Raw genomic sequence first — 27104 nt, forward strand, 5'->3', positions numbered from 1 at the left:
ACATTAACATATTGACAGATTTAATTAGAACCGTCCCAAAATATTAACTATTTGGTATAGTTGGAGCAATTGTACATCTTATTAGAGCATTAAAATCTTTATCTACATATCAGCATAAAAGTCCTTAGCAAAATATCATTCGTCAATTTTGCTCTTTATAAATAAATTTTATACTAGATAAAATAGTCATTTAATTATTTTTCTAATTTTAGGACTTTAAAATCAACTAAAATTTTATTATTAAAATTTTCCTTATGTAAAGCCCATTAATATTAGAGTTGTATTGGACTATTCCTATAAGATTCTTTATTATGCAAAACGTGAGTTAGAAAAATTACGTAGGAGTCAAGCACGCAACGAATTCTGAAAACATAAAGATTCAAAACATATGTTTTTTCTTACTATTTGTAAATCGAATTCTTGTTGGAAAAATTATAATTATTCTAAAATATTTAAAAATTAGAATGAGCAAATATTCAAAATTCGAATTAAGAAAAATCAAGTTATTTCTTTTAATGTTGAGAACAAATAATTAAGTCATTGAATTAATTAATTAGTAAACGAATCCAATACAATTATTTTACAAATTTATCTTATAAGAATGTTTTTTGTTAAATTGACAAAACACGTAAAGTACATAAATTTTATTTTTGTAAAAAGAATATCGACAGTGAAAGAAATCATAAAATATAGCAAAATTAATTATAGTAAAAATAAAGATTCAAATCGGTGAAAAAATAAATTTTAAGCAATAAGGTAAAATTGTAGAAGGCAACCAGATTATAAATAAGTTATCATTTGTTTCTTTCTTGCATTCAGTCTAACAAATGAAAACGTCTCGCTACAATTTTTATACTAAGTTTTTTCTTGTAAAATATTAGTTCAATATTACTCATTCTTTAAACTTTACATTGTCACTATCAAATTCTTAAGAGGTATAATGCCAACTTTTTTCATTCGCAAAGTTTTAAGAGACCAAAAGTTTTAAGTTTTAATTTCTGTTATTTGATAAATCTTTAAAGAATTGTAAATATTAACAATTCATAAGTTTGGACATAATTCCAGACAAAATAACAATAAGGCATCTAAATAATATTTATTCATTTGTTAAGCTAACTAAATGGGAATAATATTTATTATTTTAAAAAAAATCTTAAATTATATTTTATAACTCAAACAAATTTTCTAATAACATGTATGTAATTTTTAAAATTTGTGTATTCGTTAATATAGGTACACGCGCGGAGCGCGAATTCATAGATAAAGTTTTCAAATCTATATATATATTAAAGCAAGAACGTTACCATATATAATTGCATTGTGGTTAAGCCAAGTGGCAAGCTAATAAATGCAAATAGTATATGGTAACTTTATTTTATATTTGACTATGTTAGTCATATATATATATAACTGAATAATTTTGAATTTATAGATAAAGTATATATATATATATATATATATATATATATATATATATATATATATATATATATATATATATATATATATATATATATATATATATATATATATATATATATATATATATATATATATATATATATATATATATATATATATATATATATATATATATATATATATATTAAAATAAAAAAAGAAATTTATCTCTTTTTTTTGGTCAAGTTATCATACTTAATTCGGTTAATGATCATATGCAATAATGGTAGGAACTTTTGTTATCTTTTCTGATTATTTAAATACTAATGCGGCTGTGAAAAAAAAATTATTCCATATAACTATAGAACTCTTTCATACTTAAAACCCTATAATTATAGTTCTTTAAAATAATATAGCTAGATTTGAATAAAATCGAATTTCCTTTAAAATAAATATAGCATATAGGATATACGTCTATGCTTATCTAGGTAACAAAAAAGAGTTTACAAATATATATATATATATATATTAAAGCAAGAAAGTTACCATATATAATTGCATTGTGATAAGCCAAGTAGAAAGCTAATAAATGCAAATAGTATATGATAACTTTATTTTATATTTGACTATGTTAGTCATACATACATACACACACACATATATATATGAATTATATATAAATTACACATTCTTCAATTTTTTAATTTAAGTGGATGAAACAGAAGAATAAATTCGTTGTCATCTCTTATTTCTGGTTTTTAGATTTTTCAAACATCTTTTCTATATTTATTTTCTTTTATCTTATTTTTTATGTCTTTCTTCTTTTTTTTTACAAAAAATTAATTTATTTCTCTATAAAAAGATGAGTTTAAATAGAAATTGTCTACATAAGAACTTTATTTATATTTTTAGTGTTTAGTTGAAATTCTTCCATATTTTTCTTTTGGATTTATCTAATCAACCTAAATAAGTGCTTGTCTTACCACTTAAATTAAAAAATTGAAGAATGTGTAATTTATACATAATCCATATATAATATATGTATAATCGTGTATTTAAGTGGTAAGTCGAGCACTTATTTAAGTTGATTAGATAAAGCCAAAAGAAAAATATGGAAGAATTTCAACTAAACACTAAAAATATAAATAAAGTTCTTATGTAGACAATTTCTATTTAAACTCATCTTTTTATAGAGAAATAAATTAATTTTTTGTAAAAAAAAAAAGACATAAAAATAAGATAAAAGAAAATAAATATAGAAAAGATGTTTGAAAAATCTAAAAACCAGAATAAGAGATGACAACGAATTTCTTCTTCTGTTTCATCTATGTTAAGTATAAAAAATTTGGAAGTTGATACCATCGATTTTAAATTTGTTTTTCAACTCAAATACATAGACTATAAGACAAGGATATCTTAGAATTTTTTTTAATTTAAATTGTGTGTCGTTTTTAAAAAATTACTATTATTAACAAACTGATATGATATTTGAATTTGAATATAAATGCAATTTGAGTAGTTTGCATTGACGTTAAGCCAAGTATGGTGTCGAGAAAAAACTACTTGGCAATTTTAAAACAATATATGCAATGTTATACCATAACAATCAACTAATTTAACATTTAGTGATTCAAAGAACAAAAAATTTGTATATATATACAGAGGCAGATGTAGAGTGTTGACAACAGGTTTAATTGAACCCATAACTTTTCACGCTAAGCAAAAATTTATTTGTAAAACATTCTTAAAATTATAAAAATAGTAGATATGAACTCATAACTCTAAAAATATAATGAGTTCAATGCTAAAACCTTAAAAATTGAATCCATAAAATAGAAATCCTAGATCCACCTCTGTATATAGGGTATTCCAAGTTCAAAATATGTGGCTAGAGATATCGATAAACTCAAAATAACGTCATATTGAAATAAAATTTTATCGGCTAAAGAATCATTTAAATTCGTAGATAGCCGACTAAAGTGAATTTTAAATTGAAGATAATATCTTCACTTGCATCATTATAAAATATATATATATATATATATATATATATATATATATATATATATATATATATATATATATATATATATATATATATATATATATTGGAATGTCAAAATAGAAATATTTTTTGAAACATAAAAAAATACCAAATAAGAGTTCAAATCGTAGTAAAAGAGTCTTGTCGTAACCAAAGAATCGTTCATATTGTGTCAACCTTTGTGCTTTGACATAAATACGAGTATTATTTCACTTTTTGACTATTTTTAGATTCCAATGACACCAATAAGAATGGTGCAAAAATAAAATTATCACTACGAGATTTGAGAAAATGTTAGTCTTTTTCATGTACTGTTTCGTAACTGATATCTAACGATTATCTAGAAGGTTTAAATTTTAAGGTTATTTACATATCATTCAAAAAACTCGGATATTTAATATGGTTAATGTCAAATATCAAAATGGAGTCACACTGGAAAAAAAAAACTAGCTAAACAATTTTTCAAATTCTTAGATAGCCGACTAAAATTAGTTTTGAATTAAGGATAATATTTTCACTTACATTATTATAAAATAAATTATTATTTAAAAATAATGTTTTAGAAACTGAAATTTTAAAATAGAAATAATTTTTGAAAGATATGAACACACAACATAAGAGTTCAAGTAGTAGTAAAAGAGTCAAGTCGTATCCAAAGAATCCTTCATAGTCTCAACCTTAGATTGTTTTGTTATAAAAATGAGTTATTATTTTGCTTCCCGGCTAATTTTAGGATCCAATGACACCCGCGAGAATGTTATCAAAAAATAAAAATAGAATTATATCTAGGAAATTTGAAAAATGGTTAATCTTTTTCATGTAGTGTTTCTTAATTAATATCCAATGATTATCTATATTTAATAGAGAAAGTTTATGTTTTAAGATTATTTACATATAATCCAAATAACTCAAATATATTATATGGTTAATGTCCGCGCATTCGCGCGGGTGATAATACTAATTTTTTTACTTAAAAGGGAAAACTGATTGAACATTATTTTTGGGTCGCATTATGCGCAATTCGGATTAAATCAGTAATATAGTTATCTCATATATCTTTAATTCCTCTCTATTTTATATATATATTGGTAGTATGAAAGTAAATGGTTTAATTTTCTCTTGAATTCTTCTAGCATAGTGACGAATGCAGCCTAGATTTGTCCTGACCAAATCCATTATTTTTGGCATAGAGTTTATTTATATATGTGAAAACTATTAAAATTTCATTAAATATTAAATTTTGAATCAGTAATTTTAAAAGCACGATGAGTTCATTGCTAATAATTTTAAAGGCTGAACTCATCAAATTTATCGTTGAATCTGTCTATGCTTCTGCAAGCGGCAAGTCCATCCAATCCATCTTTTTAAAAATAAAAAATAAAAATAAAAGAAGAATACAAGTAAACAACAAGAGAAGTGCTCGTCTTCCTCCACCCTGCGTTTTCTAAAAAAATTATTCCTTTTTTAATAGCTTAAGTCATTGTACCATATATTTCAGCGCTCTAAAATATTAGATGTGCGGATTGTTTAAGTGCAAAATGAAATAAATTGGTCGCTAGCGTAAAAAAGAGCGACACACATATATACTTCGGATCTGCACATAAATAGCTGGTCATATTTATGGTTTATTTTATTTTTTTTGCCATATGCATAGTTATACATTAATTATATATGATTATATATACATAATACATGAATTATGCATATATTATACCTTCACCGACTAGTTTTAGTTTAAACGATTTGGTGGACGACTATTTGAGTTAATTCTTCTTGATAACTTTTCTCAAAGCAAAAACTGATAGTCACAATCCAGTAATTTATTATGTCACGACTCAAAATCCACTAATCGTGATGGCACCTAACCCAACCCGCTAGGTAAGCCAACTAATAACTATCCAATTCCATTAAAGTCAACCAAACAATTAAATAGAAAAGTTGACTGAATTTTATACAATCCCCAAGGACAGGTAGCACAAATCATGAGCTTCTAAGAATAGAGTTCACAAAGCCGATATGAAGAAAATACATCTTCTGTTTGAAAAGTACATAAACAGAGTTTTACAAAGCTAAGGCTACCATGGACAAGAGGCAGCTACATCAAGGACACGGGTACACCTTCAAATCCAACAACCATCTGTAACGACCCGACGGGTTGTTTTGTGCAATTGCGTCCGGTTCGGCAGTTTAAGGTCACGAGAAGCTTCATAATGTGTGTATCGACTCGCGTGCATTGTTAAGTTCAGGTAACGGATGATTCAGAGTCAAATTGGAAAAAGGAAACTAGTTTAAGAAGCTTAAACTGTGAGAATTTGACCAGAATTGGACTTTTAAGTAAACGGCCTCGGAATAGGTTGTGGATGATCTCAACAGCTTCGTATGGTGATTTTGTACTTAGGCGCGCGTCCGGATTCAAATTTGGAGGCCCTTAGGATAATTGGAGGCATTTCGGCGAAAGTTGGAAAAGTTGAAGTTTGGAAAATGGAGAGGTTTGACCCATGGATGACTTTTGTGTTATCGAGGTCAGAATGCAATTTCGAAAGTTGGAACAGCTCCATTATGTCATTTGGGACTTGTCTACAAAATTTGACGTCATTCCGGTTGATTTGATAGCTTTCGGCATGAGTTTTAGAAGTTGGAAGGTTTGAAAGTTCCTAAGTTCGATTCATGGTGTGATTCGTTATTTCGGCGTTGTTTGATGTGATGTGAGACCTTGAGCGAGTCCGTGTTAGGTTATATGACTTGTTTGTGTGTTTGGTTTGGAGCCCCGAGGGCTCGGGTGAGTTCCGGATTGGTTTCAGAATGATTTTTGCATAGTCTTGATAGCTGGTACTGGTATCATCGCATTTGCGATGTATTGGTCGCAAGTGCGATAGCCGCAATTGCAAAGCAGTCATCACGTTTGCGAGATCCGAGCTGCTGGGCAGAGTTCGCATTTGCGAAGAACTCTGCCGCATTTGCGAAAGTCCTTCATCGCATTTGCGAGGATTTTGTCGCAAATGCAACCATATCAGAGTAATTCCAGGCTTCGCATTTGCGAAGCTATCTTCGCAATTGCGAGTTCGCAATTGTGAGTTCGCATTTGCGAACCTAGTGTCGCAAATGCGACATCTGCATCCTGCTAAAAGCTGAGTATTTCGAGTTTTTGCTCATTTTTCATATTTTTGAACCCTAACTCCGAGAGTGGGCGATTTTGAAAGAAGATTTTCATACCAAATCATTGGGTAAGTGTTTCTAATCAATTTTCAACTATATTTTGTGATTATATCTTAGGATAAACATCAAATTCATGAGAATCTAAAAAAAAATTTGGGGAAAATTGAGAAATCTTTTAAAAATATAAAAGGATGATTTAAATAATCAATTGGTGTCGGAATTAGATAACTTTCATATGGGTGAATTCGTATCGGAATGGGCATTCAGTTTTTGTAAATTTTGCCGGATTCTGAGGTGCGAGCTCGGGGAGTTGACTTTTGTTGACTTTTTGCAATTTGTATAAGAATCATAGTTTTGTTAATTGAAATTACTTTCTATTACATTGCTTGATGTATTCAAGTCGTTTTTGGCTAGATTAAGCCGAGCGTGTGCTCGGACATAATGAAATTACTTCCCCTTAGGATTTGAGTCTTCTATGCTAATTGTAGTTCATGCACGCGAAGTAACGAGTGTATGCTCGGACTTATTTGTGGGAAAGTTGCCTTTAGGGTTCTTAGGTCCTTATATTCATTATGTGGAAAGTATTCCGTTATGATTGAGTTTCCTAATTTCTTAAATTACCTCTATATGCTCCATATGATGTTGTTAGCTTTGCTCTAATTCTTACTTGTTACTTGTTACTTGACCCTTAATTGCCTTAACTGAAATGATTGCCTTCCTTATTGTTTTGATACTTCTTGATTGTGAGTTTCTCTATGACTCCGTGCAAATATGTTATATGTCCAATTGTTGTGGTTACTGGTGTAGTTATCACGTGTGTATTATGCCTTGTTATTTTGTTAAGGTTGTTGTGCTCTTGGTCTTTCCGTGATCCTTATTGTGTACTATTTATGCTTAAATTGACGATTATTCATGTTGAACAAGACTTATGGTATTCTCTTGGTAATTGACCATTGTTGAGTATCGACTCAAGTTGAGATCTATATTGCGAAGCTAACTGTTGAAATAAGATTGGTTATTGTTGATTCCCTTGCCGGGATGTTGATGTTTCTATTGTTGATTCCCTTGCCGGGAGGTTATTATTTTTATTGTTGATTCCCTTGTCGGGATGTTATTGCTTCTATTATTGATTCCCTTGCCGGGATATATTATTTCTATTATTTGGGAGAGAAAGAGTGTAAAGCACGAAGGGAGATGTCGTGCATGATATTGTGAGTGAGTGTTAATGCATGAAGTGTGATGTCGTGCCGATATTGTGAGTGTTAATGCACAAAGGGTGATGTCGTGCCGATATTGTGAGGGTAAAAGCACGAAGGGTGATGTCGTGCCACATTATTGAGAGTAAAAGCACGAAGGGTGATGTCGTGCCATGATTATGAGAGAGTTAAATCACAAAGGATGATGTTGTGCACATTTCTATTTATGCATATGGTGAGGAAAAGTGATAAAGCACGAAGGGTGATGCCGTGTATTTTCTGTTTGTTGTATTTATTTGTGGTTAGCCATTCAAGTGTTTTAACTGTTCGGATACCTTTACTGTTGTGATCTTTTGTGATGGAACCCCATAGTGTTTTCAATACTTCAAATTTCAGTAATTGTTTCATTTCTAATTTAATTAGTTACTCCATTAAACTCCCTTAAATCGTCTGAGGTTGTATTTTACTAAAAAAAAGGAATTTCTACTAAGTTAATTTATTAAATCCCATATTAAATGTAATAATTCATTTGATGTTGTATTTTTAATTAAAAAGGTACTTTCTTTATTCAAATGATTTCTAAAAATAACTTCATCTTTTCTTGATGAGTTCCTAATTGGCTTAGAAGTTGTACTCTACTTTATATTAGGTAAACAAGACTCCTTGAACATCCTAATTGCATTGGTTACAGGTAATATGTACTGAGTAACATGAGAACGTTGTTGTGCAAATTGAGACAAGAATATGTGGGCACAAGGTGTCTGGTGTACTAAAAGTTTGGAAGTTGAGATTATGATATGAGACATCGAGTTCTGAGATGGCTAGGGTTGTGCACCAGAAACGATATGATTGATTGAGTTGACACTGTCTTCCTTACTTGAATTCATTCTACTTCTCTGTGTTCCAGCTATGATAGTGTTGATTTACTTGGCTATCTTTTGTTTCCATCCGAGTTTTCCTTTTATTGTTTCGACTGTTTGTAGTTTGATTTATCCCTGCTGTTGATATTACTGCATTACCTTTATCTTGATAATTGTTATCGTATCCTGTTTATTCTGTCTGGCCAGTAGGTGTCTTTACTGTTCCTCGTCACTATCCCACCGAGGTTAATCTTGATACTTACTGGGCACCTTTGTGGTATGCTCATACTACACTTCTGTATATTTTTGTGTATAAATCCAGGTATTGATCGATAGTAGCTATGTGGATTGTCGCGGTGGAGACTGAAGGGAACCTGATGCTGCGTTTGCAGGCCTCGAAGTCACCTTCGTTGTAATTATGTTCCATTGATTCCTTCTCATTCTGGAATAGTATTGTATTTAATTTATATAATTACTCTTAGAAAGGCTTATGACTTGTACCACTGGTTTTGGGAGTTGTAATTTGTTAAGAGTTATTTAAATTAATGTTAGCAAATATCAATGTTATTTCAGTGAATGTTAGGCTTACCTAGTTTAGGGACTAGGTGCCATAGCGACTCCTTGAGGGATTTTGGGTCGTGACAAGTTGGTATCAGAGCTCTAGGTTCATAGGTGCTACGAGTCATAAGCAGGTTTAGTAGAGTCTTGTGGATCGGTACGTAGACGTCTGTACTTATCTTCGAGAGTCTACAGAACTGTTAGGAAATTCCACTTCTTTCATTCCTTATCATGCGATATTGATTCAGCTCGGAGTATATAACTTATGTTCCTTACATCCACTCGTGAATAATATTACGCTGTTAGTGTCCGCTATACGCCAGTGGTTCGTGATACTACAGATGGGCTACGAAAGAGTCAGGGATGCTCAGACATTGTCTCAATGTGTCGTACAGACTGAAGATATAGAGGTATTGAGAGACTATTCAGTTGTTCATATAGAGGCGCAGCGGTTCCCAACATCTTATTGATGAGTGCGAACTTGGGAATGTTTAAATGGTTGACTAGTCGTCGCGATTGTGGCAAGGTCACGATGTGGGTGTTGATTGGGGATAGTTGGAGGTACTGGAGTATCTTGTGATTTGTGTTGTACGAGCTGTGAAGGTTAGTTTTGCGAATCATCAGACATTGTTTTCTATGGCTTTGCGCCAAGTGGAGGAGTCTATTAGCGGCATTCAGATTGCAGAGTCAGACTTACGTCAGGTTTGGCCTGAGGTATGTGTATATGTGGTATTAGTAGGTTCCCGGAATTTGTATATGATTAAGGTCTGAGATCTTGCACGGGATGATGTTGGGGCTTGCAATATTTCTACGTCATTAATGGATCTACATTTCAGCATCAATGGGAGTCGGAGGAACAACTTTAGATTCACAGAAGGTCTATTCAGCATAGGTATCATGGTTGCAGCAGAACGGGGTGCTTGAGAGAAAATACGGTGGTTTACGAGCTTCTGGCTATGTGGTTCATGTTAGGATCATCTATATTTGGGACTTTGATTGGGATTATTACATATCGACTATCCGAAGAAAATGGGTCAGCTCTGTGGTATTAGGTCAGCATAGCGATGAAGTAATTGGTCCTTGAAATAGGAATTCTCTACTAGCATTTGTGGCAGCACTCTTGGATTGGACGGTTTGTGTGACTCGGTTGAGTTGGGAAGGTGCGGTCCTGATAGCTTAGTTACATGCGGGCGGATCTCGGTAGTTTGGCAATGGCTTGAGTTGGCTGTCTATTATGGGTGTAAGGAATATATAGTACATTACGGTTTTCTCCTAGATCAGTATTGGGATTAATAAAGTGTGGCATTGTTGGCTATCATATGTAAAGAGTGTGCATTTTGGAAAGGACCTTGAGTTTTGGTTTGCGGGTGCGTGGCTAGAAGCATGGTGATTACTAGGTTTTGAGGCTTTCGAGATTCATGTTTTGTGATGCGGCCAGAAAACCTATATGGGTGCTTCAACAGAATGAAAGGGTGTGAGTGATATATTAGCCATTCGATTTGCGTAGTTGAGTTGGGTACGAAAATTTTGTTATTCCTGAGGTTTGGGGCTAGATGCCCTCATAAATGGACTATTTCCTATTTACGGATTGGGAAGAAAAGTTGAGAATGGGATAATTAATAGCATGTGTTATTGATAGGTTGATGTGGATCTTTTAAAGAATATTTATCAAATTAGGAAGGATTAGGTTTTGGTTGTGGGCTATTTGGAGGGTCAGCGAGAATATGTATGTTTTGTCAGATCAAGTTTGTGCGCCCCTGTGAGATTGTCATTTTGGTTATGTTATCAGGCAGAATGGATATTATTTGTGCCCCTAGCCTATGTTATGTGCTACTCTTTTATGTTGTGTTAGGTGGTGAGGTTGTATGATTATACCCTATGCATGTTGTAATTCTGTTCAGGCCTTATGGCGAGGCGGGCGAGATAGCCCTCGTGATGTTGATTTTCTCATTGCACCTTGTATATGCTTGCTTCTCTCATATTTTATTTCTTCCGTTCACTTTTCCCACAAATTTATTTGTGCACTCTGTTGTGCTTTATCTCAGTATTCATATGATCAGTGAGCCCAAGCATTTTGGCTTGATGCGTATTTGGCAGCGGGCTGCACGCCGCAGTGGATGTTATGTGGGATACTGGCTTGATGAGTATTTGGGAGCGGGCTGCACGCCGCAGTGGATGTTATGTGGGATATCATTTCCTTGTGTTTATCTGGTGTTGTGTTTTCCCTTTGTGGGACGATTTGATGAAAAATTATACTTTTGTTGTTACACATGTTGTACTTGTAAGATAATTCTTATACTTTGTTTTCCTTTATTTGTGCTGCATAATTGAGTTATTGTTAGTTTGGTGTACAAACTGTGTAGTGTGAGAATCCATGTGGTTTTGTGATGAGTTGTTAGTTGGGCTGCTTGTATTGGCTGAGAGGAGGTTCTTAGACCTGAGATTTGTACAATGGTATTAGGGTGATGAGTGCTTGGATGTACGTGGTTGTTTCTGCTAAGAGTTGGGTAATGGCCCTCGGCGGGCGAGAGAGAGTTTCTTGACTACTTGACTTCATGGGCAGCTATGAATATCCGAATGTTTCTTTATCATGGGTAGTGTTGTGGGAATCCGGGACAAGGTTATGTTCAATGTGAGGTGTATTGCCGGCATCCAGGATGTTATTGAGTAGCTATGGTGATAAGAGGTTATTGCTTCGAGTATTGGAGCTGCGTGGAATAGCATGTGATTGTATTCTAGGTTGGAATTTTGGCTCGATTCTGATATGTTCAGGTTTATACAGTGTGATGATGTGAATTCGGATCCTATAATGAACTTCAGATGTTGAGGTTTGGGTTCTGTCCTAAGGGTATGGACTAGAGATGAGATGAGATCTTCAGTTAAGTTGCATTGTCAGTTCTGCTTAGGTTGGGTGATGGGGAATCACCCCCGGGTGTATGTATGGTGAGCTCATGCAGTGGTTCGATGGCTTTGGAATGACTCCGAGCACGTTCGAGGATGAACGTATGTTTAAGTGGAGGATGATGTAATGACCCAACTGGTCGTTTTGTGCAATTTCGTCCGGTTCGGCAGTTTGAGGTCACGAGCAGCTTCATAATGTGTGTATCGACTCGCGTGCATGGTTAATTCAGTTAATGGATGATTCAGAGTCAAACTGGAAGAAGGAAACTAGTTTTGGAAGCTTAAACGATGAGAATTTGACCGGAATTGGACTTTTGAGTAAACGACCCCGGAATGGGTTGTGGTGATCTCAACAAATTCGTATGATAATTTTGGACTTAAGCGCGCATCCGGATTCAGATTTGGAGGCCAGTAGGATAATTGGAGGCATTTCGGCAAAAGTTGGAAAAGTTGAAGTTTGGAAAATGGAAAGGTTTGGAACATTTCTGCAAAATGCGATTCCGAAAATTGGAACAACTCTGTTATGTCATTTGGGACTTTTCTGCAAAATTTGGCGTCATTCCGGGTTGATTTGATAGGTTTCGGCACGAGTTTTGGAAGTTGGAAGGTTTGAAAGTTCCTAAGTTCGATTCATAGTGTGATTTGTTGTTTTGGCGTTGTTTGATGTGATGTAAGACCTCGAGCGAGTCTGTGTTAGGTTATATGACTTGTTTGTGTGTTTGGTTTGGAGCCCCGAGGGCTCGGGTAAGTTCCGTATTGGTTTCGGAATGATTTTTGCATAGTCTTGATAGCTGGTACTAGTATCATCGCATTTGCGATGTATTGGTTGCAAATGCGATAGCCGCAATTGCAAAGCAGCCATCGCATTTGCGAGGTCCGAGATGCTGGGCAGAGTTCGCATTTGCGAAGAACTTTGCCGCATTTGCGAAATCCCTTCATCGCATTTGCGAGGATTTTGTCGCAAATGCGACCTTATTAGAGTAATTCCAGCCTTCACATTTGCGAAGCTATCTTCGCATTTGTGAACCTAGTGTCGCAAATGCGACATCTGCAGCCTGCTAAAAGCTGAGTATTCCGAGTTTTTGCTAATTTTTCATATTTTTGAACCCTAACTCCAAGAGTGGGCGATTTTGAAAGAAGATTTTCATACCAAGATTGGGTAAGTGTTTCTAATCAATTTTCAACTATATTTTGTGATTATATCTTAGAATAAACATCAAATTCATGAGAATCTAAAGAAAAATTTGGGGAAAATTGGGAAATCTTTCAAGAATGTAAAATGATGATTTGAATGATCAATTGGTGTCAGAATTAGATAATTTTCAAATGGGTGAACTCGTATCGGAATGGGCATTCAGTTTTTGTAAATTTTGCGGGATTCCGAGGTGCGAGCTCGCAGAATTGACTTTTGTTGACTTTTTGCAATTTGTATAAGAATCATAATTTTGTTAATTGAAATTGTTTTCTATTACATTGCTTGATGTATTCAAGTCATTTTTGGCTAGATTGAGCCGAGCGTTGATGAATTGGTAAATAAAAAGCTAAATTGAGTAGTGAATTGGCCGGATTAAGGTAAGTATCTTGCCTAACCTTGTGTGGGGGACTTCCCCTTAGGATTTGAGTCTTCTATGCTAATTGTAGTCCGTGCACGCGAGGTGAAGAGCGTGTGCTCGGACTTATTTGTGGAAAATTTACCTCTAGGGTTCTTAGGTCCTTATGTTCATTATGTGGAAAGTATTCCGTTATGATTGAGTTTCCTAATTGCTTAAATTACCTCTATATGCTCCATATGATGTTGTTAGCTTTCCTCTAATTCTTACTTGTTACTTGACCCTTAATTGCCTTAATTGAAGTGACTGCCTTCCTTATTGTTTTGATACTTCTTGATTGTGAGTTCCTCTATGACTTCCTGCAAATATGTTATATGTCCAATTGTTGTGGTTACCGGTATAGTTATCACGTGTTTATTATGCCTTGTTGTTTTGTTAAGGTTATTGTGCTCTTGGTCTTTCCGTGATCCTTATTGTGTACTATTCATGCTTAAATTGACGATTATTCATATTGAACAAGACTTATGGTATTCTCTTGGTAATTGACCATTGTTGAGTATCGACTCAAGTTGAGATCTATATTGCGAAGCTAACTGTTGAAATAAGATTGGTTATTGTTTATTCCCTTGCCGGGATGTTACTGTTTCTATTGTTGATTCCTTTGGCGGGAGGTTATTATTTCTATTGTTGATTCCCTTGCCGAGATGTTATTGCTTCTATTGTTGATTCCCTTATCGGGATGTATTGTTTCTATTGTTTGGGTGAGAAAGAGTGTAAAGCACGAAGGGTGATGACGTGCATGATATTGTGAGTGAGTGTTAATGCACAAAGGGTGATGTCATGCCGATATTGAGAGTGTTAATGCACGAAGGGTGATACTGTGCCGATATTGTGAGTGTAAAATCACAAAGGGTGATGTCGTGCCACATTATTGAGAGTAAAAGCACGAAGGGTGATGACATGCCATGATTATGAGATAGTTAAAGCACGAAGGGTGATGCCGTGCATATTTCTATTTATGCATATGGTGAGGAAGAGTGATAAAGCACGAAGGGTGATGCCGTGCACTTTCTATCTATTGTGTTTATTTATGGTTAGCAATTCAAGTGTTTTAACTATTTGTATTCTTTTACTGTTGTGATCCTTTGTGATGGAACCCCATAGTGTTTTTAATACTTCAAATTTCAATAATTGTTACATTTCTAATTCAATTAGTTACTCCATTAAACTCCCTTAAATCGTTTGAGGTTGTATTTTACTAAAAAAAAGGAATTTCTACTAAGTTAATTTATTAAATCCCATGTTAAATGTAATAATTCATTCGATGTTGTATTTTTAATTAAAAAGTTACTTTCTTTATTCAAATGATTTCTAAAAATAACTTCATCTTTTCTTGTTGAGTCCCTAATTGGCTTAGAAGCTGTACTCTACTTTATATTAGGTAAACGAGACTACTTGAACATCCTAATTGCATTGGTTATGGGTCCTATGTACTGAGTAACATGAGAACGTTGTTGTGCAAATTGAGACAAGAATATGTGGGCACAAGGTGCCGGGTTTACTAAAAATTTGGAAGTTGAGATTATGATATGAGACATCGAGTTCTGAGATGGCTAGGGTTGTGCACCAGAAACGATATGATTGATTGAGTTGACACTGCCTTACTTGAATTCATTCTACTTCTTTGTGTTCCAGCTATAATAGTATTGATTTACTTGGCTATCTTTCATTTCCATCCGAGTTTCCCTTTTATTGTTTCGTCTGTTTGTAGTTTGATTTATCCCTGATGTTGATATTACTGCATTACCTTTATCTTGATAATTGTTATCGTATCCTGTTTATTCTGTCTGACAAGTAGGTGTCTTGATTGTTCCTCATCACTACCCCGCCGAGGTTAGTCTTGATACCTACTGGGCACCATCATGGTGTGCTCATACTACACTTCTGTATATTTTTGTGTACAGATCCAGGTATTGATCGATAGTAGCTGTGTGGATCGTCGCGGTGGAGACTCAAGGCAACCTGCTACTGCGTTCGCAGGCCTCAGAGTCACTTTCATTGTAATTATGTTCCATTGATTCATTCTCATTCTGGAATAGTGTTGTATTTAATTTGTATAATTACTCTTAGAAAGGCTTATGACTTGTACCACCGGTTTTGGGAGTTGTAATTTGTTAATAGTTATTTAAATTAATGTTAGCAAATATCAATGTTATCTTAGTGAATGTTAGGCTTACCTAGTTTAGGGTCTAGGTGCCATCACGACTCATTCGCAGGGATTTTGGGTCATGACACCATCGAACGCAGCAACATCGGCATCCGGGATCTGCACGCAATGTGCAGGAAGTGCAGTATGAGTACAACCGACCCCATATATTCAAAAAGTAACAAACCTAACCTCAGGTTGAAAGCAGTGACGAGCTAGAACATAGGTCGGGTCCAACACCAATATCCAATAACAGTTCATAACAATGTAAAGCATATAAATAAGGAAGTAACTCAGAAATAAAGTGTTCATTTTTTTCACAGTTTTCCCAAAATAGTTCCGCCTTTCAAGAGTATCAACCAAAACTCAAATTCTTTACCGAAAACGTCGTGAAATATGAGATAGTTTAAAAAATTGTATTTTCTTTTCCAAAACCCCTTTTCACAATAAATAAGATGTTCATTTTCTTTTCAGATAGTAAGTGTGAGATACCTCTCTATGACCACATATCAATGTATATAATAATCATGACGTGATACTATATAGCATGAGAAAGAATGCATCTCTATGCCTGTATGTCATGTATGCATGTGAATGCCATGTATCTCAGAGATGAAACATGTACTCACACTCTCAGAGTACTCAATCTTATTACCTTTCATCCTCTCTTACAAATCTCAATACTCAGCACATTAAATCACTCACCGTCGTATAATAACCACTGCTGCGTATTTAAAAATCTTCACTATTTCCAAATATTGAAATAACATATCTCCTTCAATATAAGGTCAAATTGAGTGATTCAAGAGTCTAACTTGACTAGAATTTTACAAGGAATATATTGAAGGTATCAAAAGTGAGTTTCGAGATCTTTTGAAACAAGAAACGAGGCAGAACAGTGTTAAAATGAGGGTTTTATACATTTAACATATTTTGAGTTGGGGAGCTCGGAATTGGGCAATTTTTCGAGGTACTTTCAGCATATGAATTGGGGTAAGTGTTCTCTACTAGGTTTTGGTTATATTTCATGAATCTATCTTCTATTTTATTTGGTTGATGAATTTTAAAGAAGAAATTGGGGATTTTGGCCTAAAGTTTCATAATATGAATTTTTGAGTTTTGAACACCGATTCAGAGTCGGATTTGAGTGAAACTAGTATGGTTGAACTCATAATTGAATGGGTTGACGGATTTTATGAGTTTTGTTGGGTTCTGAGGTGCGGTCCCGAATTGGGCTTTTTGGTCGATTTTGGGCTTTTGATTAAAGATTAGAACTTTTTCGATTAGGATTGGTTCCTTTAGCATTGTTTGATGTATTTGAGTTGTTTTTGATTAGTTTTGAGCCTTTCAGAGGTCGGAACGTGCATGATGGGATTCTTGGAGCATCACTTGGCTTGCTCGGTGTCGGAATTGGCTTGTTTAAGATAAGTAACTCTTCTAAGCTTAGTGCTGAAGGTATGAAACCCCGAACTATGTGTTATGTGATTGGTATTGAGGTGACGCACATGCTAGGTAACGGGCGTGTGGGCGTGCACCCTGTGAAATGGGACTCTGATGTTCCCATGACCCTGTATAGTGGCTCTATTTTGTTGATATTTGTGTTTTCATCATGTGATAAAGTAATTGAGCTGACAATCATGCTAAATATCATCTTTAGGCTTTGTGCTGATATTGTTTGTACCCATAATGGTTATTTCTTGCTGTCATCTTACTGATTTCCATTGATATTTTGTACTCAGTCATATTCATGCATTCATATCGTATCTCAGTCTCAATGGTTGTTGCATCATATCATTGTTGTCGGGCTAGTTTCATGACATTATGAGCCCGTGAGCGAAACTCGAGAGAGTGATGACTGAGTGAGGTCGAGGGCCTAATTGTGAGGATATAAATATATACTGCACGCCGTATATATATATAGATCGGGCTGCACGCCGCAGCGATATATGGATCGGGCTGCAAGCCGCAGCGATATATGGATCGGGTTGCATGCCGCAGCGATATTGGGTCGGGCTGCACGTCGCATCGATATAGTGCTTGGGCTGTAGGAGCCCCTCTGGAGTCTGTACACTCCCAGTGAGCGCAGTCGACTATATATATATATGGATCGGGCTGCATACTACAACAGTTATTATACAACGCTGAGTGATTTAGTGTGCTGAGTATTGAGCTTAGTAAGAAAGGGTGCAAGGTAATGAGATTGAGTACTCTGAGAGTGTGAGTACATGATTCATCTCTGAGATACATGGCATTCACATGCATACATGACATACATGCATAGAGATACATTCTTCCTCATGCTATATAGTATCACGTCATTCATGACTTATTATATACATTGATATGTGGTCATAGAGAGGTATCTCACACTTGCTATCTGGAAAGAAAATAAAACATCTATTTATTGTGAAAATGGGTTTTGGAAAAGAAAATACAGTTTTTTAAAACTATCTTATATTTCACGACGTTTTCGGTAAAGAATTTGAGATTTGGTTGATACTCTTGAAATGCGGAACTATTCTGGGAAAACTTTGAAAAAACTGAATACTTTATCTCTGAGTTACTTCCTTATTTATATGTTTTACATTGTTATTAAATGTTATTGGATATTGGTGTTGGACCCGACCTATGTTCCAGCTCATCACTGCTTTCAACCTGAGGTTAGGTTTGTTACTTTTTGAGTACATGGGGTCGATTGTACTCATACTGTACTTCCTGCTCATTGCGTGCAGATCCCGGATGTCAATGTTGCTGCGTTCGATGGTTGTTGGATTTGAAGGTGTACATGTGTCCTTGATGTAGCGGCCTCTTGTTCATGGTAGCCTTAGCTTTATAAAACTCTATTTATGTATTTTTCAAACAGAAGATGTATTTTCTTCATACCGTTTTTGTGAACTCTATTCTTAGAAGCTCATGATTTGTACTACCAGTCCTTGGGGAATGTATAAAATTCAGTTAACTTCTCTTGTTTAATTGTATTATTAAGTTAAATGAAACTGGATAATTGTTAATTGGCTTACCTAGCAGGTTGGGTTAGGTTTTATCACGACTGGTAGATTTTGGGTCGTGATATATTACGTAAATATATTACTCCAAGTAAGCAAGTGAGAAATTCTGTTCTTGAAGTAATTCATAAACCATATTCAAAGGCATCCAGAGCAGCTCAGTAGGCAGTACTCCACATCACTAATCCTTGTGGATTATTCCTTTTGCGAATTGGGCCGAGCTAAACAATAGAGATAGCCTGGTCTAACTCTAGTAAGCCCATTAATTCATGCATATGGGTTTCAATTGAATCCAATCCTTTGAGAATGTAGAAATGACACCAAGGAGCCATTCTAAAGGGCTACTATTTAAGAATTAGTCAGTATATTCTGAATTTCAGGTTTACAGTTTAATTTTTTGGGGAAAAAGTGACCTAAATTATCCTAAAATTAAAATTTTTAATTTAAAATTTCAAGATAAAATAAGTATTGGCTAATATCTAAATAGTATCCCTGAGAATGGCTATTTCTCCAATTGCCCCTTTGAGAATTTGAGGACCGAGATTGTCTCTTCGTCACAATTATCACTTTTCGCAATGCCTAGTTGGCGTAAAAATTGCACGGGGCGCTCTATTTGGTCGCCCCCATTCAACCTATACTCATTTTTTTAAACTTTTAATTTGTACCCACTTTTTAAATAACTTTAGCCCCATTTCTCCTCCTCTTTCTCCTCTTTCTTCTTTTCTTCTTCTTCTTCTTCTTCTTCTTCTTCTTCTTCTTCTTCTTCTTCTTCTTCTTCTTTCTGAAGATTAGCAATGTAGTTAATGTTAATGATTGGCTATGTACTTGTTTGTATGGATTTCAGTTCCTCTTCTCCTTCTTGACTCTGTCTATGCTTCCTCCTCGCCGTGTTGCATATTGCTTTTTGCTGGTGAAACAAAATATATTGGTTAATGTTGACTTTCGTTTGTCATTAAGTTCATAGTTGTACTTCTTTGCTTTCTATTGTTACATATACTCAATTTCTTCTATTCTACAACCTTACTGATCAGGCAACTTTTTTGTTTGGAAACAAATTAACTGCTGAAAAAGTTCAAGATATCAAGCTGATGATTCAAAGCGATATGTACAAGTATTTGAGCATTCGTCTTGATGGAAAGAGCGTTTTGAGTAGGAGGCTCTGTCAACAATAAATATGGAAGCTTATATAGTGCTGAAATTTTTACAAATGAACCAAATAACTTCAGCTCTAGAGCTGAAGTTCGCCAGTTACAAAATAAAAACTTCAGCTCTTCGCCAGTTACAAAAACAAAAACTTCAACTCTAGAGCTGAAGTTTGCCAGTTACAAAACAAAAACTTCAGCTCTAGAGCTAAAGTTTGCCAGTTACAAAAACAAAAACTTCAACAATTACAAACAAAGACTTCAGCAAATAGAGAACAAAATTTCAGCTACTATGCTTAAGTTAAGCAATTACAAACAAAAACTTCAGCACACTTGCTACTTCAGGCCTGTCTACTAGAATGCTGAAGTTTTGCGTGATTGTCTTTGCTACTTCAGCCCCGTATGCTGAAGTTATGCGAAAAAATGGGTACGCTTGCAATTGTTTTTACAAAGCGGGCACAAGTTAAAACGTGACACAAAAAGCAGGTATAGATGCAATAATCAACTTATTAAGATCTTGTCAGCCTTGTTTCATATCTTATCTAGAGGACAGATGAGCTTTTTTCTATTTCACATTGTTTTTAATATTCTTTATTTAGATAAAGAGGTTCCTTTTTTATCAAGGTTTTTAAATAATTTTTTTAATAATTTAGATTATTAAATAATTTAATTTATAGTACTTTTTATATAGTTTTTACATATGTAAATTTTATTTTCAAAAATCTAAAGAATTTATGTCTAAATTAAAACCGAATATAAATTATTTTGACTCTTGTATTCCGAATAACGTCAAACAAAGTGGAACAGAAGAGTATGATTTATGCTGGAGTAAGAAGGTGACCATGGAGTTGTAGTAGAGTAATTAGTAGTCAGGGGCCGGACCAGAGTGTGAAAAGCGGAGTTTTGTTCAACTAATATTTATTTTTAAAAAAATAATTGACTACGTAAAAATTATTAATTTAAAATACAGGAACTTACGAGAATTACAATCTCAAACTTATAAGTTTCAAATTCTAGCTCCATCTCTGTTAGTAGTTCTGGATACTTCAACTGGGTTAAGGTAAATGATGCCAAAATAAAATTAAAAAAAAAAAAAAACCTTATACAACAGAAGCTAGGGCTTAAGGGGATTGTCTCAAGCTTTTATGGAATGGCAAAAGTACTGCCTATCACCTTGTCAACAATGTGCACAATGGAATTTTCCTCTTCTTCTGATCAACTATGTACACATATTTGTTTTAGGAAAAAAACAAAGTATATAACTGGTAACTTTGATGTGATAGTTTAGGGCACAGCTTTTTCTATATTTGTTGAAGAGGATAAAGATCACATGCAGAAACATTTGTTCAAAACGTTTTCAAAAGCTCAAGCAACTGGGTTTTCGACACGTTCATTTAATAATGTTCATCTTGACAATAAGTAAAAGCCTGACATATAGTACTCGATCGAGAGTCTTGACATTTGGTAAAGCGGCAGATCGAGAAATTTCTCACCATATACTATAATTACTGTAACATATAGTAGGGCAATACTAGTCGGGACATCAAATTCAAAGATACATCTTAGCCTTTAATGGAAAGTTGTTAGCTAGCTAGACTGGAACAGATAAGGATGGAATCTCTTCTTTAATTTGTACCATTTGACATTATTCTCATGGAGAGTTGGCTCAATATATCAGACGAAAAGATTGTTAATAGACTTTGTTAAAAATTAGAAAAACACATGACCTTAGTTTAAGAAAACAGAAACAGAAAATTCTGTGCCCACAAGTTTTTTGTGTGTCCTTAAGGAATTTAACTCTCTCACTGTTGTACAAGATTATTAGTTTAACTCCATCCAGAATAGAACGGAATATAACTATTCTGCAATAATGGCAAAAACGAATTGTAGAATTTCAGCGAACACAAATGGCGGAGCAAAATCACACTGGACATTTACTTTTTGTTTTAAAAAACAATGCAGAAATGCAGAAGAGAGAGGGGAGAACTTATACATTTTTGGTGAGTTAAAAATAAGGCCAAGTCATCCCAAGGAGGGGTAGTTTCAAGTATCTCGGGTCTATGATCCAGGGTAACGGGGAGATTGATGATGAGGTCTCCCACCGTATCGGTGCGGGGTGGATGAAATGGAGGCTCACATATGGTGTTTTGTGTCATAAGAAGGTGCCACCAAGACTCAAGGGTAAATTTTATAGAGTGGTGGTTAGACCTACTATGTTGTATGGGGCTGAGTGTTGGCCAGTCAAGAACTCCCATGTTCAGAGGATAAAAGTAGCAGAAATGAGGATGCTAAGATGGATGTGGGGGCATACTAGGAGAGATAAGATTAGGAACGAAGTTATTCGGGACAAAGTGGGAGTGGCTCCCGTGGAGGACAAGATGAGGGAGTTGAGGTTGAGATGGTTCGAGCACATGCAGAGGAGGAGTACGGATGCCCATGTTAGGAGGTGTAAGAGGCTGGCCGTGGAGGGTCTGAGAAGGGATAGAGGACAGCCGAGGAAGTATTGGGGAGAGGTGATTAGGCAAGATATGGCGCTACTTCAGCTCACTGAGGACATGATCGAGGATAGAAGGGTGTAGAGGTCGAAGATTAGGGTAGTTGGCTAGTAGGTAGTCGAGTAGTTCTTCATTGTATATCATATGTTTCAGTTTGCTATTGTTTGATGCTATTCTCTGTTACTGGTTTCGTTGTTGTTGTTGTTGTTGTTGTCTTTCCCCCCTTTTCCTTATCGTCCTTCGTCCCTCTATTTTTTTCTTTCTTCTTCCTCTTTCTCCTTCGTCTTCTTTCTTTCTCTCTTTTCACCTTTTCTTGACCCGAGGGTCCATTGGAAATAGTCTCTCTACCTCGCCAGGTAGGGGTAAGGTCTGTGTACACACTACCCTCTCCAGACCTCACTTATAGGATTATACTGGGTATATTGTTGTTGTTGTTGTTGTTGTTGAAAATAAGGCCAAGCCTATGAATTTGTAGCCAACCAGTTGGAGCTTCAATAGGTGCTGAGGTACCTATTCAGAAATAGGTGTTTGTTTGGGGTGAAAATTTTCAATTTTCTATTAAGGATCTTACCGTTGGGAATTAATTATTTAACCCACGAAGTTATTAAAATGTCGCACAAATAATATTAGAAAAGGAAGATAAATTATGGAAAGGAAAATGAATTTGGTCCAAAATATTTATCAATCATCAATTGACCAAATCTGAAGCCGAAGTCGAGCAACCGTGCAAGGCTTGCTCTCTTCTCAACTCTTTAAGAGCTAAAAGCAATAGTTCTACATATAAGAACAAAAATCTCCTCTTCCCATCCATTGAGGCACAAAATGCCTTAGTAAAAAGGAACAATTCAAACTTTTTATTTCCCTGCAATTCTTTTCCCACTATTTTCTATTCACGCCTCTTTTATTTAATGAATAAAACCCAATAAATACATAGCTCATTTAGTGAACTTCATGTCTTTCATTGTTGAGGCGAAGTGTTTAAACTCTATCAATAACGTAAAATTTTCTTCCCTTTTTTCCGTTCTCCTACCCTGATGTAATTAACGAAGGCAATTCTTTGAAACTTTAGAGTTTTTGAGTTTGCAACCTTAATTTCTAAGTGCTCACAAAAATAAAGAATTTTTTTATTTTTAAATTTTACAAAAAAATGTTTGCAACAACAATAATTATGTCTCACTCTTAAATAAGTTGGGTTCGACTGTGTAAATTCTTACTGTCCATATTCCTTATCTAAATTTACCTCAGACCAATATTATACAAAATAAAAATTAAAACTATACGTATAAGATTTATATATTTCCTACTGACATAAAAATACCTAATAGGACCAAAAACTCATGTAAGCATAGGACCTAAAGTTTATATATTAACTTGAATAGAAAATATTCTAACTATTTCATATCGCCTATAGAAATCATTACAAATAATAGCACTAAGAAAATTTAGAAAATCTGATTCTGGTAAAATCCTCATTTGGTACGTTGGAAGGATTAGAAAAAATAATCACGTATACTATGTTTGGTTAGAGGGATTAGCAAAATAATACTAAGTACTTATGCAACGTACATCTAATTGGTTGTGGAAGAAAAAATAATTTTTGCATGAGTTTCTCGATAAAAAATTAAAGTAAGTAATCTCTGCATAACAATACTTTCATTATTAATGAACGCATAATAATCCATACATCCCTAATTACCGCATAGTAACAAATTTTTCATTATCAATCACTGCTTAAATAATACACGGCAAGGAAAGATGGGTACTGAAGCAACTGTTAGCGCCTCCTGGCGGCGGTCTCTCGTTGTGCATTGAAGAAGACGGCGGCGACAGGCGGACCAAGGTCATTTACGTTGGCAAAGTTGCGAGTGTTGAAATGATCCCTTGAAGTAGGTGGGCTGACTGATTGTCTGCATTTCTGCTTAAAGAGAACAAACACAAACCTATGTATTCCAATATTAGGCCTTGGGATCTCATAGCTAACCAACTCTTTTCCTGCTCAAAATTAAAGTACATTAATTCTAGCATGTCAAACACCAGCTTAATAAAAGAAACCAAAATAGCCAATTTACCAAAGGTGGCATCTGTAGTTCCTGGAATATCAGTCACTATCCTGCAAATATGAATGTAAAGAAGTATGATTAAGAGTTATTATTCCCAATTGTGAGTGTTATGATGACCTACATTGTTAACCAGATTTAACTTATATAAACTTACGACGGCGTGAAAGGACATATATACATTTACATTCTCACTGTATCTTAACATGTTGTAGCAAATTACTAACCATATTTTTCAAGTTACGAGTCCCACTTATTATGGATAATTACCTATTTAGGTAACTAATTAATGTGATACATATTTGTCTATTGGCGAAGTATTTTACATATTGGCATTGGCAGCATGGGCAATAAGAGTGGTCATTCGTCGAAAAATTACAATATGTATATAGGTACAATATTAAGTTTTAGAGGTATATAACACATAAATTTTTTATCGGATTTTTTTTCACTTCTTTTAAATTTAAACACCCGAAGAAATTCTTAGCTTCGCCACAATCAGATTGGGAGCTTGCATATAAGAATATAATGCTTATGCTTTTCTTTCTTTAATTATGTTGAGCATACCTTTTGTGTATGTCCTTATAACGAATTTATTACTAGGTAATTGCATGACTTAATCTAATGCAAATAAAAAATACAAATCAAACAATAATTAATCTCCTTTCTTTTGGACTCATCTCTTCTAGTTATTTTTTTTCCATAGATTTTCTTGAATGTAGTACATACCAGTGAACATGTTCTCTCAGATACGGATCACTAGGGCCAGGTACATCAGGATCTGTGATGACCTACAATAAGAAGAATAATATCATGCATGATTAGTGATTTATCAAAGATGTCTATATAGCAATACAACAACAACAACATACGCAGTATAATCCCATATGTGGTGTCAGGGGACGGCAAGGTATATGCAGACGTTAACCTTATCTTGTGTGGGATAGAGAGGCTGTCTCCGAACCCTCAGCTCAAGAAAAGAATCTTCTAGACAGGTTTGAAAGATGTCTATATAGCAATGAAAAGTTAATAACCTGAAGGAAAATTAGAAAAGTTACCAATGTGAAGAAAGTTCTCATATCACCACCTTGAACTTCAACCCTAGGTCTAATAGTGACTGCAGAAGGGAAGAGCTCTTGGCCATTGCAAACTTGTTTATTGTTGTAAGTGACTGTCATTTTAACTGTGGGACTAAATGAATCAAGAACATCCCCTACTACTCTCCCTACTACTAGAGGCTCTACATTCCTTGCCATTAGAGAGAGAGAGAGAGAGAGAGATCTTTTGGATTGCAAGGAACTTAGCTTGTGAGAGATTTTGGTTGAACAGTGAAATAGAGCCTCACTTATAGTTGCTGTCTCGGAACATCTACTCAATATAGTTGCAAATAAAAAATGGGATTTTATGGAACTTCAAATAGAATATTTTTTAAAAAAAAAGTAACCCTACCCCTGAAAAATAAACTGAATTTTTTCTTTGTTAGTTTTATACAGGACATCGTAGGCAAAGAAGATTGCTCAATTTTTAACTATACTTATCTTGATCACCAAAAATACTTGCAGGAGAATGACGTTTTATGGTTTAAATACATTCGAAATTCTTCCCCGAAAATAATGAAATCTTAATACATGTACTTAATTATAAACGTTTCCTTTTCAACAACAACAACATCAACAACAACAACAACAACAAACTCGGATTAATCCCATACGTGGGGTCTGGAAAGGGTAGTGTGTACGCAGCCTTACCCCTATCCTATAAAGGCAGAGAGACTGTTTTTGATAGACCCTCGGCTAAAAAAATGGTAAAAATAAAGCAACAAGCAATAACAACAGATAACTAGTAATGGAAGCGAGTGACATAACAAAGTAATAAAAAACTAAGAATAAAAGAATACAAGAATAGTACTAGTATTACTAGTAAACTCATAACTACCTGTCAACTCACAACCTTAATTCTCGACCTCCACATCTTCCTATCGCTAGTTATGTCCGCGGTTAGGTGAAGCAGTGGCATGTCTTGTCTAATCACTTCTCCCCAATACTTCTTTGGCCTACCCCTGCCCTTACTCTAACATCTTAAAATTGCCATTTTATTTTCCTTTAAATATGCCCTAGCTTGGTACTTTCCCTACTTTCTTTTCCTTTAGGAGGGGTCATATGTACTATATATGACTTGACAAATGTAAGTACAATAAAAAGAAGACTTATAAGTTCCTTTCAGAAACTTTGTGAATGTATAACTGTCTTCTAATCATAGTAAAATTATCCTTAAGTTGACACTAAAATTTCAACTGGATACTACAAACTGGTACTAACATATCTTAGCTTTATCAAACACTTTTCTAATTAATCTTATCTTCCATATAGGAAATTAAATGTATGCTCTTAGATGTGGAGGAGTTAGTGATATGTATTTTATGCTATCATGTCAGTTCTCTTTCACACCTGACTGGTGCTCTTCGAATTGGTCCATGATTTGTTGTTCAGCTTACCTGATATGGAAAATGATATTGTATAGCTGCTCTGAAAAA

The 27104-nt window shown here is 34.5% G+C and overlaps 1 protein-coding gene across 1 annotated transcript; it reads right to left on the reverse strand.

The window, feature by feature from the left end:
* Positions 1-24156: 24156 nt before the first annotated feature.
* On the reverse strand, positions 24157-25921 carry LOC107771377 (protein TERMINAL FLOWER 1). The gene is made up of 4 exons (XM_016590731.2): positions 25630-25921; positions 25301-25362; positions 24584-24624; positions 24157-24506 (listed from the first exon to the last, which is right to left on the reverse strand). The coding sequence occupies exons 1-4, from the start codon at positions 25825-25827 to the stop codon at positions 24289-24291; spliced, it is 519 nt and encodes a 172-aa protein (XP_016446217.1). The 5' UTR covers positions 25828-25921; the 3' UTR covers positions 24157-24288.
* Positions 25922-27104: the final 1183 nt, after the last annotated feature.

This window comes from Nicotiana tabacum, chromosome 5, assembly GCF_000715075.1.
Source record: "Nicotiana tabacum cultivar K326 chromosome 5, ASM71507v2, whole genome shotgun sequence".
NCBI lineage: Eukaryota > Viridiplantae > Streptophyta > Magnoliopsida > Solanales > Solanaceae > Nicotiana > Nicotiana tabacum.

Coding starts and splice junctions, on each gene's coding strand:
- LOC107771377 (XM_016590731.2), bottom strand. CDS start 25,827: ATGGCAAGGAATGTAGAGCCTCTAGTAGTAGGGAGAGTAGTAGGGGAT. Junction 25,363..25,629: donor TGAGAACTTTCTTCACATTG/GTAACTTTTCTA, acceptor TTCTTATTGTAG/GTCATCACAGATCCTGATGT. Junction 24,507..24,583: donor AACTACAGATGCCACCTTTG/GTAAATTGGCTA, acceptor AATTTTGAGCAG/GAAAAGAGTTGGTTAGCTAT.